General features: G+C 43.3%; 1 protein-coding gene across 2 annotated transcripts in view; it reads right to left on the bottom strand.

The window, feature by feature from the left end:
* Nucleotides 1–18,152, bottom strand: part of KBTBD12 (kelch repeat and BTB domain containing 12) — a 161,920-nt gene that overhangs the window by 112,503 nt on the left and 31,265 nt on the right. For both annotated transcript variants that reach the window (XM_068251530.1, XM_068251531.1), the window contains exons 2-3: nucleotides 9,804–10,958; nucleotides 2,155–2,425 (exon numbers count right to left, since the gene is read on the bottom strand). In XM_068251530.1, coding sequence (XP_068107631.1) covers nucleotides 2,155–2,425; nucleotides 9,804–10,873 — 1,341 coding nt within the window. In that variant the 5' untranslated portion in view covers nucleotides 10,874–10,958. The remainder of the gene's footprint in view (nucleotides 1–2,154; nucleotides 2,426–9,803; nucleotides 10,959–18,152) is intronic.

Raw genomic sequence — 18,152 nt, forward strand, 5'->3', positions numbered from 1 at the left:
GCAAACATTACTTAACCAGTAGACATAATACACATGTTGTTTTGTCTCAACTTGTTATGCTCTCTCCTAAATTAACGCGGACCTGAACTCAGTACTTCCTGTCTGCTCTAAAAGATAAGCAACAGCATAATAACCTTTAAAGAAAAACAATTTCTTTGTTACAGCTGATGCAAATCCTGCAATAAATCTGCAGTGTTTCTACTTCCTGCAATCACGGAAGCAAACATAGGGTTAACATCCTGTGTTTACAAATTAGCTGCTTTGCGGAGGCAGCCAGCTGACACGGGCGAGAGATCAAATTGCAATTTTGTGATTAGTCACAGATAAGGGGGGAACTAGACAGGCTAAACTCTCTAAATACATAGAGGGTGCATGTCTCGGTTTTCCTTCTGTCCTGTGCAAGAGTTCAGGTCCACTTTAACCACTTCAGCACCACAGGGTTTTTTGCTTAAAAACCAGAGCAATTTTCACATTTCAGCGCTCCTCCCATTCATTCACCAATAACTTTATTGCTACTCATCAGATGTAAATGATCTATATCTTGTTTTTTTTGCCACAAATTATGCTTTGTGAGGGTGATATTTGCTTTTAGTAATTATGCTATTATCTGTGCATTTTAAAGGGAAAAATGAGAAAAAAAAAGAAAAAATACACTATTTCTCCATTTCCATGCACTATAGTTTTCAAATAAACAATGTTACCATAGGTAAAACACACACATTGTATTTGCTAATTTGTCCTGGTTATCTCAACATTTAAATAATGTTTCTAGTACAATGTATGGCGATAATATATTCGTTTCTGGTTTGTGTCTTTTGTTTTCTCATTGTACTCTATCAGTAATTAAAAGCCCTTATCTTCATAATTAACAGTAATACACTCTCATGGCATACATATTTTAAAAGCTAAGTCCCTAGGGTAACTATGTATTCTCTTTTCAATGCTGTCACTTTTGTTTTTTTTTTACAAGTATTTATTTAGGGGTATAGAGCACATGTAAATAACAGTTTTATTGCTTTTCATTCAGTTTTCCGGTAAAAAAAAATCACATGACTTATCCCTCAGTTGTCAAACAACGCAAAATCTATTCTCTCACTTGTCATGGTTAAAATGATACCCTATATACATAATCAGATAGCTTATTGGGCATACAGCACACTGTTTACCACAAGTACGCCTATCTACTCCCCTGAGCTTCAAGTAAAGTTTTGTGGGGAGTAGATAAGCGTAGCAAGGGAGGTAAAGTGGTTAATATAGCAGAGGTGTAACTACCGGAGGAGCTGCCCCTACAGTCACAGTGGGGCCAAGGCTTTGTAGACCCCAACTTTTTACACCTCCCACCTCGGCGCATCCTTCAAAAACAGTCAGTCAGCGGGAGGGTCTGACGGACCTGTCGTTTGCTAAAACACGGCGTGTGTACGCGCCTTTAGTGTCAAACTAATAGACTTTCAAATAATAAGTCGTTTGTACACCTGTACGGACCTAACTGTTGTTTGAACGGCAGTCCACGCATCCGCCAAGCGGATCAGTCAAAACTGCTGGCATCAGTCTATCGATCGTTCGTACACACGCCAAACTGTTGTTCAAACGACCGGTTTGAACGACAAGTCGTTCAGAAATATCAGACCTGCACACGTACCTTTACAGTCCTGGTGATAAAAGCCGATAATAAGACACCTGAAAACTCTAGCAACCATTTTCACATTAAATCTGTTGAGTTCCCTTGCAATGGACAATATCATTGCATCACAACCAGATGCAATGATATTCCTATGGTACGTTCACAATGGGTGTCGGGTCCTCTTTTTTTTTTCTCCCACTTGCCAAATACCCCATTGCTACTGACCAGCATAGTGTACAGGTAATCAGAACTGAGGGGGCCCTCACGCTCACAGAGTCTCTCTCTGCTCATTAGCAGCTGTAATAGATGATAGGATGGGTAACTATAACGCAAAACAGGTCCCTGTTTAACATCTTGGAAAGCTTGTGTCCTATTGTAACTGAGCCAGAAGACCCAGGCGGCCATAATAGATGACAAGCAGTGCCGATTGCTAATGCTCTACCTCAAGATTTCCCTGGAAAACACTGTATGTCCATTTATCAAACGGTACCAATTAACTTTTTTACATTTCTCAGTGTATTTTATGTACCAACCTGTGGAGTCCAACCTCCCATGACGTAGAGCTTGCTGTTGAGGGTCACCACAGCATGGCATGCCAATGGAAGTGGCAGTGGTGCCACGCTCCTCCACTGTTCCTTTTCCACCACGTACTTGTCCACACAGTTAGTAACCATATACTGATTTTTCAGCTTCATTTGTCCACCTATCAGATAGAGTTCATTGTGGACACTGCCAAGAGCGTAGAGTTCCCGATACTCTGCACTGCATAGCTTCTCCCAGCAGTAATTGCCCCGGTCATGATATCTGGAAGATTATTAACTAATTATGATTATCCTTCATTTATAAAGTACCAGAATATTACACAGTGATGTACATTGAAGCAAACCTAAAGCGAAAATAAACTTGAAGGACTTACGAGGCCAAGAATGGAGAAAAAAAATAAAAAAAATAGCTACCTGCGTCAGCTTGTAAGGCACGGAGGACGCTGTCCACGCCCTCCGTGCCGTTCCGCCGGGTCCCCGCCGCTCAATAGACCCCCGAACTGTCCCCGACGGCGCGGCCCGGGTCGGGCTCTCCAGCCTGTACAAAGATGGCGGCCGGAGCTGGCCGCGGCTGCGCAGTCCGCATACCCGCGAGCAGAGCCGGGACAAGGTCCTCCAGCACCCAAGGCTGAGGCACCAAAGTGCGCCCCTCCATCCCTCCCACCCTAGCCGTCACACACTGATTGCTATTAGACTAAGAGGGTCACAGGGCCCACAACCTGCCCAACACCTTAATATCTAGTTATCTGGCTTGCAGTCACTGCTATGTATCCCCTTTTCTTATTTCTTTCTGCTTCATACACAATTAGGAATGACAACTAAATGAATTGTGCGCCCCCTCCTACAGTGCGCCCTGAGGCTGGAGCCTCTCCAGCCTATGCCTCGGCCCGGCCCTGCCCGCGAGTGCGGCTGCGCAGCTCTAAGGCCAACCCCCCGATCCACGTAACAGGCTGTTTCCTGTAGCGAGGACGGCGTCCTCCGTGCCTTACAAGCTGACGCAGGTAGCTAATTTTTTTTATTTTTTTTCTCAATTCTTGGCCTCGTAAGTCCTTTAACCACTTGAGGTCCACAGTGGTAAACCCCCCTAAAGGTCAGGCACATTTTCTCTAAAATGGCCACTGCAGCTTTAAGGCCAAGCTGCAGGGCCGCACAACACAGCACACAAGTGATTCCCCCCCCCCCCTTTCCCCCCCACCAACAGAGCTCTCTCTTGGTGGGGTCTGAGCGCCCCCAAGTTGTTTATTTTTTTTATAAATATTTGTTGTTGTTTTTTTACAGTTTTTGACAGGTTTTTTTTATTTATTTATTTTTCAATCCCGTCCCTCCCCCCCAGCCGGCCAATCACGCGATCGGCTGTCATAAGCTTCTGCCTATGAGAGCCGATCGCTCTCTTGTCTCCCAGGGGGACAGCCGTGTCACACGGCTGTCCCCAGTACAGCGCTGCTGCTGATCGCAGCGCTGTACTATGTAAATAGACGCCGATCACGCTGTCTAACAGTCTCCCGAGCGGCAATAGCCACTCGGAGACTGAAGAGGGGGCAGAGCTCCGCCCCCGAGCAGGAGATGCGCGCCCAGCCTGCGCACGATCTCCTGCAAAATGCAGCCCCAAACCTTGATGCCAATTGGCGTTAGGTGGTCCTGGGGCTGCTGCCGCGGCCACGCCCATGGCCATGGAGCGGTCTCCAGGTAGTTAATCTAAAATAATATTATTATTATTGTTATAATTATTTGTATGTGTAGTGCAGCTAATAGAACATTATTAGCAAACAAAAAGAGTCTCATATTGTTTTCCAGTACAGGAAGAGTTAATAAACTTCAGTTGTTATTTATGCAAAAGAGCTTCTCTGAGCTACTAGAGTTCTGTTTTCTGAAGCACTTAAACAGCCAAGAAACAATGAGAATTACAAACTGAGTGGCTGCACGGGCACAGGAAGTCTACAGGGGACCATTAGTAGCCCCAGGTAAGTTCAACTCTTTTTCCCTCTACACTTTCCCTCTGTTTCTTGGCTGTCCTTTAAACAGCCAAGAAACAGTGGGAGACAGCTTGAGATAAGGTTTTACTGCAGTGAAGTTCAAAGGGTCATTATTTCTTCTTTGTTTTATAGATTAAAAGACAGAGTGTGGTTCTAAAACTGCAACTGTGAAAATCTGATGCAATGTTCTTACCAAAAAAAAAGTTATATAACTGAAAATAAAAATATGAGATTCTTTTATTTGCTACTAATGTTCTATATATTATCCATACTAAACATACAAGTCATTAAATTATATATTTTTTGCTTCAGGCTTGGTTTTAAGTGGATCCGAGATGAAAAACTAACTATAACAAGTAACTTGTCTAATAATCTAATCTAAAGTTTAGATAGTTTACACAGCAAATATAGCTGCAAACAGCTTTAATAGAATATGATTATTTCTTCCTGTGATACAATGACAGCAGCCATGTTGTTTGTAAACATTACACAGAGACAGGCTTATCTGCATCTTGAGCAAAAAACCTATTCCCCCTCCTCCTCCCTCCTCCCTTCTGCTTCCTAAATCTCTGGCTAGTAATACCTCCCCCTCCTCCTGCCCAGACTAAGCTCCCATGAGCCCTTGCTACTGTCTGAAAGTGCCTTGGCTCTCTGAAAACCTGTGGGCGTGGCTTGTTTAGTGTATAGGGAATTAGAGTATTAAAACAAAAACAAAAAAAGTATTTGGCTTGAGGAATGCCCTATAAACAATAGGAAAGGAATACAATTATGCAAAGAGTAAAAGTTCATCTCGGATCCACTTGAAGTAAAGGAGGAAAATTACAAACTTGACATGAGCATTCATAAAGGCATGACACAAGATAAACTGAACACTTTGTCCTAAAGGCCCTCCAGGAAACCTGATATGAAAGGGAAATGGAAGCTGCTATTGGTGGCTTCCTATTAACATACTCTATTCCTGGCTGCTGTGTTGATCCCCTGCCTTTCAGAATTACTGACCATGAACAACTATGCAGAACATATAAGGGTGCAGGCTAATGTTGTTCCATATTTTGGTTCAATTCGATGGACGTGTCTTTTTTTGAACCCAACTAACTACAGGTGAAACTCCAAAAATTAGAATATCGTACAAAAGTCCATTTATTTCAGTAATTCAACTTAAAAGGTTAAACTAATATATGAAATAGGAAGCCTTTGCAGGTGTTTTGGATGGATTAGCTGATTAGAGTCAGACACTTTAAAGGGAAGGTTCAGGGAGGGGAGTAAAAAAATAAAAATCAATTTCCACTTACCTGGGGCTTCCTCCAGCCCGTGGCAGGCAGGAGGTGCCCTCGCCGCCGCTCCGCAGGCTCCCGGTGGCCGACCCGACTTGGCCAGGCCGGCTGCCAGGTCGGGCTCTTCTGTGCTCCAAGGCCTGGCACTTCTGCGTCCCATGCGGGCGCGCTGACATCATCGGACGTAGGCGCAGAACTACTTTTTCCCACTAGGGGATGTCTTGTTGGAGGGTCTGATCGCCGCCGCTGCCTACTGCCGAGCGGAGGGGGGGGGGGGGGGGGTTGGGGGCTCCTGAAAGCCCCCCTCTGCAGCGCTATTCTCCTCTCCTTCCCTCCCTCTCCTCCTCAGAATAGTCGGTACAGGACAGCGATCCATCCTGTACCGCCTCTGATAGGCTTCAGCCTATCAGATGCCAGCGATCCCCGGCTAATCAGAGGCCGGGGATCGCCGATCTCCTTTACGGCGCTGCTGCGACAGCAGCGCCGTGCGACGTAAACACCGGAGATTACTTCCTCAGGTGTTTACCTTTAGCCTGCAAGCCGCGATCGGAGGCTCGCAGGCTGTTCACGGGGACACCCTTGACCGGCCATTTCCATAGAAACCCACTTACGACCAGCCGCCGCCTATCGACGTTAGGCGGTCGTTAAGTGGTTAAAAGGGGACAAAAACGGCAGCCTACATACGTATTACACAGGTTACCTTTAGAATCTAAGCGGAGAAGTAACATTAGTCACAACAAGTAAGGGACCTTACAGTGGCTGGCGGTGGTGGATGTTAACTGACATACAGGCTGTTTTGATAGTTACACATGTAGAAGAGAGTTCCAGAGAACAGGAGCTGCTCTAGAAAAAACAATATGGGCTTGATTCACAAAGGCGTGCTAACCTAGTTAGCACGCCTAACAGCTTTGGACATGCAAACTAGGGTGCTAAGTAGTTTGCACCTAAAGTTTGCATCTAAAGCTGGTACTGATCGCACGCAAAGTTTAGCAGTGCATGCGAAACGTCGCACCGGTGCACGCAAAACGTTGCACCGTTTGGGTGCTAAGTACGCTTCGCGGTGCGTGGCTTCGTGCGCAGCGCTAAACACTGCTTGCATATTAGCACGTGAAGCGGCCGTTGTCGCATCCTAAGTGCCTTTTCACTGCCGTGCTAACACTTAGCACCCTTTAGTGAATCAAGGCCTAAGTGGTTATGATTATGAACGTGGAGAGCAGTAGTTGCAGAGAGGAGGAGAAGAGATCTCTACATTACTTACTAGCTATTTGTGCTCCCATTTTGTATGCCTCACTTCAAAAATAGGTATAAAACTTGAGGTTTTATCAATCACACAACAACTAAGCACTTTTCACCTTACAGGGGAAATGAGTCAACCTACAATTAAACCACATCTTATAGAACCATTGGGGGACAGTTGAAAGCGTGCCTGTTCTGAGGCTTGCCTTTCACAATGGCTGCTAAGACATGCTGCAGAAAATGAAATAGTTTTAATATTTCTAAAAATTATTTCACATGTTTACAGCCATTAAAAGCAGAGTGCTTTTGTTAACTCAAATATTTGCTTGAGTTTTTCAATGACTGTAATAATTCTCATTTAAACAGAAAAAAATGAATACTTAAAATGTTTGCTCTAAACATCAAATATGACTGCAATTCATTAAATCTTGTCTTATCTGCATTCAGGATATATTGCACCAGTCTGAATTCTTCTGCATCTGTTTTGTGTCTTTTTATTTAGAATTGACCTCCGGAATAAATCACTTTGGACAAGACCTTCCAAGTTTGCATGTTGGAGACACAACTATACACTCCTCATAGTAACACACAGAAGGATAAAATCATCCTCATGAAAGTACAGTATATGGAAGAAAAAGCAAAACTTATTCCATCCAATGACCTGTCAGAGTCTGACTTTCATATTTCTAGTGTACTTTTGAAGAGATAAAGCAAGTTCAAAGAATTAATTATCAAAGCGGATCTGAAATCAAAACTGAAAATCATCATGCTTAGTTGTGTCACTATGGGGCTGATTCACAAAGCTACAAAGCTTTTCTGTTGAATTATCTCATCCTACTTATTAAGTCACAATTCTTCTCTCCTTAAAGTGAACCTCCGGACTAAAAATCTACTCAGCAGAACTGAAAAGGCTTGGTGTTTCTTTAACAGTTTCACAGCATCAGAACTTTGTTTTTCTTACCAAAGCATCATTTTTAGCTAAGCTCCACCCATCAAAGAAAAAAAGCCCAGGCTTTTTTTCCTGATGCTGTGCAGAGCATGATGGGATTTCCTATGTTCTTATTCACGTTGCCTAGCAACTGGGAGAGGTGCTCAGGACACAGGACAGTTGGAACTGTGTCTCATGCTCCGTCACCTCCTTTCAAACAAAAAGATGGCTGCCATCATGAAATCAAACATTTGCCTGTTCTTTTAAAACAGTGTGGGTAAGAGATTATATTGCCTATCTATTTTAATTAACATATCTAATGTAACTTAATGACAGTATGTTTGTTTAGGCTGAAGTTCCTCTTTAAAGGATACCCGAGGTGACATGTGACATGATGAGATAGACATGGGTATGTACAGTGCCTAGCACACAAATAACTATGCTGTGTTCCCTTTTTTCTCTCTGCCTGAAAGTTTTAAATATCAGGTATGTAAGTGGCTGACTCAGTCCTGACTCAGACAGGAAGTGACTACACTGTGACCCTCTCTGATAAGAAATTACAACTATAAAACACTTTCCTAGCAGAAAATGGCTTCCCAGAGCAGGAAAGAGATAAAAAGGGTCAACAGTTCATAGATTTTAGCTCTGACATACTTCAATTAATGTGTCATTGAGCAAAAACAATAAAACTGTTCAACGTAGATTTAAACATAAAATAAAACTGAGGAATATCTTGAAAAGTCATTTTTAGGAGAAGGAAGATAGATACAATCATTTATTTCATTCATTTATTTTCGCTTTGGGTGTCCTTTAAATGACTTAACTCATGGTTAATGGACTCATGGGCCTATATATAATTACCCTTTCAGCACTTTGCAATGGAAAAAGTACCAAAAAGAAGGTGAAAGGGTACTATTAAAATTATTTTGAGTATTTTGTGTTTGCTGGTGACTTAAAAAGGGATTTTATCGACAAGAAGTTTGAAAATATACCTAGGAGAAAACTCAGGAGAAAAAGATCTCTTTATATAGCTTAACTCGTGATTTATCTCTACTTAACTGACTTAACCATTGGTCTATCCAGGGCCGGTTCAAGTAACAATTGGGCCCTAGGGCAAAATTAGCCTGGGGGCCCCCCAACAGACAGCCCCGACCAAAAAACGCCATTAGAGGCCCTTTGTTGCAGCCAAATTTCCCTCCTGGGCCCCTCCAATCACCTCCCAACTTAACAGACTCTGCAGAGTCCCTGGGGAGCAACAGTTAAGATGGGGAGGGACACCTTGGGGGCCCCTACAGGCTCTGGGGCCCTGGGGCAATTGCCCATTTTTTCCTATGGTAGCTCCGGCCCTGGGTCTATCTCTCATTTTATTGACAAGGTATGAAAATATCAACTTAGAGAAAACTCAGAAGAAAAAGTGAATTTCATATGGGCCTGTTTTTATCTTATGCATTACCTCTCCTTATGAAGCAAAGTTGTCCGCACTCCTTCATCGTATTAAAAATCCATATCTTTATTTGATCATTACTAAAAGGTACAACAGTGGTACATGACAGCGCAAGAGCTGATGTTTTTCCGACCCTCCTGGGTTCTTAGTCTTAGCTCACTGAGCTAACTCTCCTTACAGTTAAGGTGAAGCTACCTGTCATTACAGTTAGAGTTACAAAATAAGTATGCTTTGTGAATCAATCCCAATGTCACTCAGTTTAAAGGTGCAAATATTTGAAAAGGGCTTGCTTTTTCATATTTGTGGTTGAAAAAGTGTGTGACAGGAAGTGCCTAGACCAGTAATTAGCTTACCAAGTCAAGAGCTAGTCTTTTACAATTGCATTCTGGGAAGGCTGGGTGATCACAACCATTGGGCAGGTTTGCCCTCCTGGAGATCTGCAAATACGAAATTTTTGTAATAAAATGGCTTCTCTGGGTGAACTGTAAAGCTCTCTCCACCGACTAGGCTAGACACAGCAGTAGACACTTCCTCACACCAATATGAGCAATGTAAGATGTTACAGAATATGGTGACATTACAAAAAAAAAATATAAAAGTCCACAAATGTTGTCTTGCACCTAATTATTATTTTTTTTAGCCTAGAAAGCTGAAAGATACTAATACAATGACTGTTGATCAATAGAGAAGGGTTAAAAATGAAGCCATCACTGACTTTATGCACTGTTTTTTCTGTTAAAATATATACATAATTTTATTTCCAAAACCATCAGACTTTGACTGACCTGCAGAGCTCAACCTGTTTATCTTTTTCTCTGGACAGTCTACGTGCGGTTGCTTCTCCTGCCAAAATGATGTCATTATTTTCGGTGACCACACCAGCAGAGACTGAACCCAAAACCTCTCCTTGTTTGGGGGATGGCATATAGCAGATTTTTCCCGTTGTTGGAGCAAAACAAAAGCTAGAATCCCCATAGTTTCCATACTTTGACCTGATGCCTGTAGCATTGTTGCCGAGACAAAGAAGAAGGCTTGTAGTCTCCATTCCATAACGAAGACATAGAGAAACCTGGGTGGTTTTCTCAGTGGTTTGTAAGACTTCTTCAACCATGTCGTAGCACTGAGCATTGCAAAGGAGAACCGTATTCCTCTTTCTGGCTTCTCGGAGGAAGGATGGGTTGACCAGCGATAACCTAACCTGTTTCAGGAGATCAATAAGGTGCTCAGTTCGTAAATTCTTGTCATGATTTACCCATCGTAGAACCAAATCCAAGATACTTTCCTCCCTAGAAACATTGAGGTCATCAGACACTATCATGGTCATTAGCTGTTCAAAGCCAATCTCAAGTATCTCATCATGGAGACCAACTTCACTGAAGTGTTGGTATAAATATTTCTTGGACTTCTCCTCTAAATCATCTGCACTGATCTGCTTAGCAAAATAATAAATGCCAATGCAGTTGGAAGAATCCATGTGGTCCATCATGTACATCTGACACATCTTGAAGATGTCATCCATCTGCATGAAATATGCAGCGGTGGCCACCCCTTGGACAGTTTGGTTATTGATGTAAAGTTGGGAGGTATACATGTATTCTAAAATAATAGCAACACTGCCAGAAGTGATGTCATGGAGGGTCACATCAGTCTGGTTACACTCCATTAAGCCACAGGTAAACATTGCTTTAAAATATGGACTAAAGGAAGCCAGAATGACCCGATGACATGGAAACCTGTGTCCCTCAGCAACCAGGACAATGTCAGTGAGCTCGGAGGAGTCACGCATCCTGTTGAGGTGCTCCAAGAGCTTCTTGCCATGTTGTTCTTTCCTTTTATGGTCAAAATCACACTCCATAATCTTAGTAAGAAGGTTTTACTTTTAGGACCACGTTATAAGAAGAACGCCTTTAGAGTTAACATTCCAGACTTCTAGTGACAACCTGCAAAAAAAGTAAATGCAGTACTTGTTAACAGATTATCCTTTTTCTCTTATCTTCCTTACACTTTTTCCTTTCTTCCTTCCATAACCCTCTCTCCAGCCTTTTCCAGTTCGCTTTTTTCCCTTTCTCTATCTCCTCCATCCTGCTTCTCGGTTTTTTTCCTACAGCCCTACAGGCACCTTCCTTCTTCCCTCGCCTTCCAACTTTCCTTATCCCTCCAATCCTTCCTTTATTTTTTCTCTCTTTTCTTTCCGTTTTCCTTAGTTTCTTTGCCCTTTCATCTGGCCTTCTTTTTGCTTCTTTCTTCTCTTATTATTTCCCGCTTTCCTTGTCTCCCTGAATCTCTTTTCTCCTTTTCCTTCTTACTTGTTTCCTTACTTTACTTTTGTTTTCGTTCATTGTCTTTCCCTATCGGCCATCTCCTCTTCCATATCTTTTACTCTCTATTGTTGTACCTTCTTTCTTTTCATCCTTCCCCTCTCTTTTCTCCTACCTTATTTTTTTTTTCTTTCCCTTTCTTCTCTCCTACCTCCTATTCTAAATTTCTCTCTTCTCTCCTTCCATCTCTCTATTCATCATCTTCCTCTCTTGCCTCCTACCTTCTTAGTTTTTTTTCTTACCCTTTCTTCTTTCTTACCTTCTTTCTATTCTTCCTTCCTTTCTCTTTTCTCTTTTCCTACCATCTTTATTATCTTACTTTTCCCTCTTCTCGTTCCTACTTTCTATACTTCCTTTGCTCCACTATCCTTCCTTAATTATTTCTTTCTCTCCCTACCTTAATTTTGTTCTTGCTTTGTTCCCATAACCTATCCTCCAACCTTCCATCTTTGTTTCCCCTCTTTCCCTCTGTTCTCATTTTTTTATTCTACACTACTCCTTCCTTGATTTTGACTTTCTTTTTAACATTAACAATGATTAAAGAGACACTGAAAAAAAAAAATGATGATATTATGATTTGTATGTGTAGTACAGCTAAGAAATAAAACATTAAGATCAGATATATCAGTCTAATTGTTTCCAGTACAGGATGAGTTAAGAAACTCTAGTTGTTATCTCTATGCAAAAAAGCCATTAATCTCTACGACTTTCAAAGTCGTGGAGAGGGCTGTTATCTGACTTTTATTATCTCAACTGTAAGTGAACTAATTACTTTTTCTCTGCCAGAGGAGAGGTCATTAGTTCATAGACTGCTCTGAAAGAATCATTTTGAATGCAGAGTGTTGTGTAATCTGCACATATTAGAGAATGTTGCAATGTTAGAAAAAACACTATATACCTGAAAATAAAAATATGAGGATATTTTCTTTGCTGCTAATCTTCTAGCAATTATTCATAGTACACAACCAATTCACTATATCATATATTTTTTTTCGCTTCAGTGTCTCTTTAAATGGGCAGACAGATCTAACAAATTTTTGAGGGCAGAAAAAAGCAAAAAGAAGCATTTTGTGGAAACAAAGTCTTCTACGGGAATCCTGGAACACTGAAACTAGCTTGGAAAATTTGAAGCATCGAGTGGTGGTGAGAAGATAGCAGATAACAATGATGTCTATATTTAGTAAAAAGAATAATATTTACTTTCCTGGAAAATGTTAAAGTAAAACATCACATAATTACATGCCGGCTTCCCGCTGAGTTTATGCAGTGAGAAGCATGCTGTGTCAGTTGTCTTCATTCTGTTTGAGAACTTTTTCAGATATTGTGTGATCTAGGGTATATCATGCATTAGCTCCCCAGCTCAGCTATACATATTACCTATGTACTGAGTTACTCATAAATTGTAAATATTGTTAAATGAAAATTAAATTGATTAAATAAAAGCATTTTATTTTTACAATAAAAAACACCAGAGAAACTGCTTCGCTGTTTGAACAGCACCAAACGCCACGCCCAGCTGCTTGCCACACATTCTCCCCTCCCTGTTAGTCAAAACCCAGCCCCCTTTAGTCATGTAGGCACTGCAGTTTAGATGGCAGGGGGTGCTTGTGGTAAGGGATTGATTAACCGGTTAGGTGCTTATAGGCACACAATAATCCAATACCTTAAACCCACGCACCAATACACGGCACACTGCAAGCCACACCCCCTGTGTCACCTAGCAAACTGACCACCTGTGCAGTATCAATGTAGTACAATGCATTATACTCGCTATATAGACAAGTGTGAGTGGTAATTATTTTAAGAAAAAAAATTATAAAATGTCTCACTTTAACAATTTTCCCTCCCAGTGCTTAAAAGCCTAATGGTAAATATTAATCTGAAAGGGCACATGCCAGGATTCCCCTGTGATCACATGACCTCTCCCACCACATTTATCTGCTGTGGAGAGATTAACTCTTTGTAGACAGCACTGCAACTACAGCTGATTCTGATAATTCACACAAACAGGTAAGAGCAACACGCCACTATTTTCAATCTTCTTATTTTATTGAATTAGATATAAATATTATGCTGTTCGCTCCCCCACCATCACAACTCCAGTACTATTGGGAAGGTTGGGCACTTCCTTAATATTGTTTTCAAAAGATTTTATTGTGGTAAGTCTTCAATGTAAAAGAGAGTTACAAAATCGTGAAAAGTAGTTCATATCTCATTTTAAAAATTAAAGTAACAATGGAATTAGTTATCATCAACGAACTGTATAACAAAAATTAAGCATAATGTGAAAAGATTTGTGCATTGCACATAAACCCATTTTGAATTGCACTTTTTTTTTTTTAAATCACTTGGCTGGCTGACTTCTTGTGCTAATGTAATACTGTTTGGCTGGACTGGACAGCAGTGTGTAAACTGTTCAAACACCTCCCCCTATCCCATCATCACCCATAGGTGATAGTCTGGGAGGAGCTCAGCAGCTCAGAAGTGAGAGCTGCTCCCTAGTTAGGGAACACCCACTTGCACAGCAGCTGTAAGCTTTTCTGAACGGATTCTGCTCACGAGTAACTATTCCAAAGGGAATATCTCTGGAACAGCTGCATCAAATATAATGATTGAATAATGTTCATTCCCCTAATTATCTGCACTAACTATCAGGCACCTGTGGGGAGGAGGGCACCCTGGGTGCCCAAGCATCCCCCTTTTTAAACTCCCATAAAAAGTCATCTTTGGCTGTGAAAAGGAATCCCTTCCCTCGGCTGCAGTAAGCTTCGCCCACTACCCGCATGAAGCCCTTCCCACCCCTGCGGGAAGCTCCTCCCCACCTGGGACACTTTAGAGTAAAGAGGTGCCATAAAGGAATCCTAGTGTAACCATCCCTGCAGCTGTGTGGGAGCAGATAAGATGGTGTCTCCCTGACATCAGTGACCTCTCCCTCAACCTTGCACTCACAGTGACCTCTCCCTCCACCTAGGACACATACTGACCTCTCCCTCCCCAGCATTAGCACTGCAGTGGTCCTGCCTCCCCCTGCAGCCACACTGACCTCTCTCTCCACCAGCATCCTTCCTGTCCCCAGCCGCTCAACACCCACACCCATTCCCCACATAGCTGGCACCCAGTACTTACACTCGTATGACACCAAGTACCTGCACCCAGACCTGACATTGCACCCAGTACTCCCACCTGCACACAGACTCCACATGGCACCCACTATCTGCACCAAGCACTCACTTAACCAGTACCCACACCCAAAGTACCTGCATTTAAAACACATGTGACACCCAATGCCCACTTATAGCCATCACCCAGTACAGGCATGACACCAAGTATTCGCACCCATGTCACACCCAGTATCTGCATCTAGCACCCACATGACATCCAGTACATGCACCAAGATCTCACATGGCACTAAGTACCTGCAGTCAACACACGCATGGCACTCGATCCCCACCCATAGTAGCTAGAACCCACATGACACCCTGTACCCGCACCCAGAACCCACATGGCACTCAGCATCTGCATTCAGCACCCACATGACAACCAATACCCCACTAGCCGGAAACAAGGAGGGGGGACATTGTGCCACCAGTGACAGGTCAGACTGACTCCACACCATTGAACACAGTCAGCACTCATGTGACTGAATGTATGTGTCAAGTGGAGGGGCTCAGGGGATGGATAGGGACATTTGGAGAGCTGAAGGGGGGGAGGTGAAGGTCACATGTCCATGCAGAACAAGGGGTTTGGGGGGAAGGTCTACCACCACTTGTAGATACTACTGTGCATTTGGGGAGGGGACGGTGCAAGGCCCCTTTTTTACATTTTAGCAACCCCCCTTTTAAGGACCCTCTGCACAGCCCTGCTAACAATGAGAAATCCAGGAAGGGTGCAAGGATGTACAGTCGCCAGGATGATCGAACATACAATCAATCAGATTGGGTACCGTTATTCGTGCCGATGGACGATGAACAATCTTTTGAAATGATTCTTGTAGTTTGATTGGATTGCTTATCCCCCCCCCCCCCCCTCCCTATTGATGGGCTGAAAATTTGTTCCTGAACGATTGGATCAGACGGTTGATTGTTTGGAAAATAGGATCATTAAGCTAACTGGAAATATGGGCACAGGGTGAAGCCGAAAAACACCTCACACTGCTCCTAAAAAAGTCCCGGGGGCGTTAATTACTATTCCCCCTCCAGACCGCCGTGGACACTGAGGAAATGCGTAATTTGGCTTACAGCTATTGCTGGCTGCCGAATTATGCTGCTTTTATCGTAATTTTGGCGCTGTGGTTTGATGGCGCCCAAATTACAGTCTGAGCGCCGCTTTGGCCCTAATTCCTATTATGGCCTATGGCAGTGCCGGCTGCGCCCAAATCTCCATAGCTGTTTTTACTTGCTTTGCTTTCATTTCCAAGGCTATGAAAGGAAAAATACAAAAAAGCGTGTTTTTGCAGTAAAAAGCATCATGGCGTTAATATGGAAACAGGCTAATAAATCTTTTTACAATTTTCACCACTTAACTAAGTCCCTGGAGTCTTGATTATTTTCCTCTCTTGTTTCTGCTTTTCCAGAGTGCATCGGGGCGGATCCCATCAGAAATATTTCCTTTTCTGCCTCGGTGTCATCAGTGTTATCATGCTGCCTGTGTGTCTCATAACTTCATTTTAATTAACCTTCTGGGCCTCTGTCTCCTCTGCTGTATAACAGCTGGCAAGGCAGTGCAAATTAATGAACACGTCAGTGTCTAAGCGGGACTGGACCTCGGCTGGGAAGTAAACTACTGTATATTGCAAAGGTTTAAAGAGGCACCGTAATAGCATATAGTACAGTGGTGTAGCAATAGGGGGTGCAGAGGTAGTGACCGCATCAGGGCCCTTGGGCCAGATGGGCCTACCCTTAACCACAGTATTAGCTGTTTATTGGTCCTGTGCTAATAATAGTCACATCTATAGATGCTTTGAATAGTAGTGATCATTAGCACACAGTTTCCCATCCCCTTCTTGCACCTCTGATTGTCCTTGATTGGTTTTGGTGCTCCGTATCAATTGTTATGTACTTGGGGGGGCCCAAAGTAAACCTTGCGCTGGGGCCCACAGCTTCTTAGCTACGCCACTGATATAGTAGAATGCAGTACATTATTGAGGATGCTTACTTGTACATACATTATTATGGTTTCAGCATCAGAAATGAATATATAGCTGTACATTGATAAGTAGCCCCACCTTCCCAGTGATGTCACAGCCTAGGCTGTTTAGCTATGTAGAATTTTCCTTCCAGAGCACTCTGGGAGACCGATCAGTACTACTAGTACTGGGGTTTAAAGGCGCCTCTGACCTGGATGCATACGCTTCTGGCACGTATTTGACCCGAGGAAGCGGCTTATGCCGAGAAACGCGTTGTCATGTCATAGTGCTGTAATGAAAATAAAAATATTGAAACTTTGTTATTGAAACTCCTTGTGAGTCTCCCTTTTTAAGGTATATGATTTCACTAAAATTATTTGTTCACTTTTTTGGAGGGCCTCCTGTACTCATTCCAGTCTATACTCTGGGAGACCAGCGATGCACCTGACAGCACTAAAGCTGTTCCCACCTGTGATTCAGAAGACATAACAACAAAAGTTGTTTAGGTAATACCTTTAATGACTAACGGTACAAGATTTCTTTGCACGCTTTCGAAACTTCAAGTGTCTTCTTCAGGCATGTTTCAGAACTGGATCAGAACCATACAAAGCACTGTCACATACACAGGCTTAATAATTTTTAACCCAGGAAAATCTTCTCAAAAGCCGGGGGTCGTCTTATACGCCGCTTGTTGTCTTATAGGGCAAATGCTGAAACTTCCGAGCCGGACTGGAGAATCTGCAGTTGCCGCATACGGTGAGGAGAGCTCAAAAACCTCCACGGCCGCATCTCCACCGTATGCGGCGACCGTGTGAAAGCAGCAAGGGTGGTGCTCTACAAATGTGGTAGAAGAAAATCCACTCACCAGGATTCCTGAAAAGAAGTGACTTAATGCGGTCCAGATGATCACTGGGAAGTAGTGTTGGGCGAACAGTGTTCGCCACTGTTCGGGTTCTGCAGAACATCACCCTGTTCGGGTGATGTTCGAGTTCGGCTGAACACCTGACGGTGCTCGGCCAAACCGTTCGGCCACATGGCCGAACTAAGAGCGCATGGCCGAACGTTCCCCGAACGTTCGGCTAGCGCTGTGATTGGCCGAACGGGTCACGTGGTTCGGGCCCGAACGCGCTCTGATTGGCCGAACGGTCACGTGGTTCGGGTAAATAAATACCCGAACCACGTCATATCTCCGCCATTTCTCTGTGGGTTTAGCTTTGGGTAGGCAGGCAGGGTAGTTCGCTCTCCAGCCACGCTAGCCAGGGTCCCCCCCAGTCATTGTGTGTCGCTGCTGGGAACAGTAGTACACCGCTCGCTCAGCCACACTATATATAGCATTGTTTACTGCCACTGTGTACCTCGCTCAGCCACGCTATATATATAGCATTGTGTTTTCTGACACTCTGTGTACACGGCTTAGCCTGACTAATATAGCATTGTGTGTACTGCCACTGTGCACCTCGCTCAGCCACGCTATATATAGCATTGTGTGTACTGCCACTGTGCACCTCGCTCAGCCACGCTATATATAGCATTGTGTGTACTGCCACTGTGCACCTCGCTCAGCCACGATATATATAGCATTGTGTGTACTGCCAATGTGCACCTCGCTCAGCCACGCTATATATATAGCATTGTGTTTTCTGACACTCTGTGTACACGGCTTAGCCTGACTAATATAGCATTGTGTGTAC

Source organism: Hyperolius riggenbachi, chromosome 9 (genome assembly GCF_040937935.1).
Source record: "Hyperolius riggenbachi isolate aHypRig1 chromosome 9, aHypRig1.pri, whole genome shotgun sequence".
NCBI lineage: Eukaryota > Metazoa > Chordata > Amphibia > Anura > Hyperoliidae > Hyperolius > Hyperolius riggenbachi.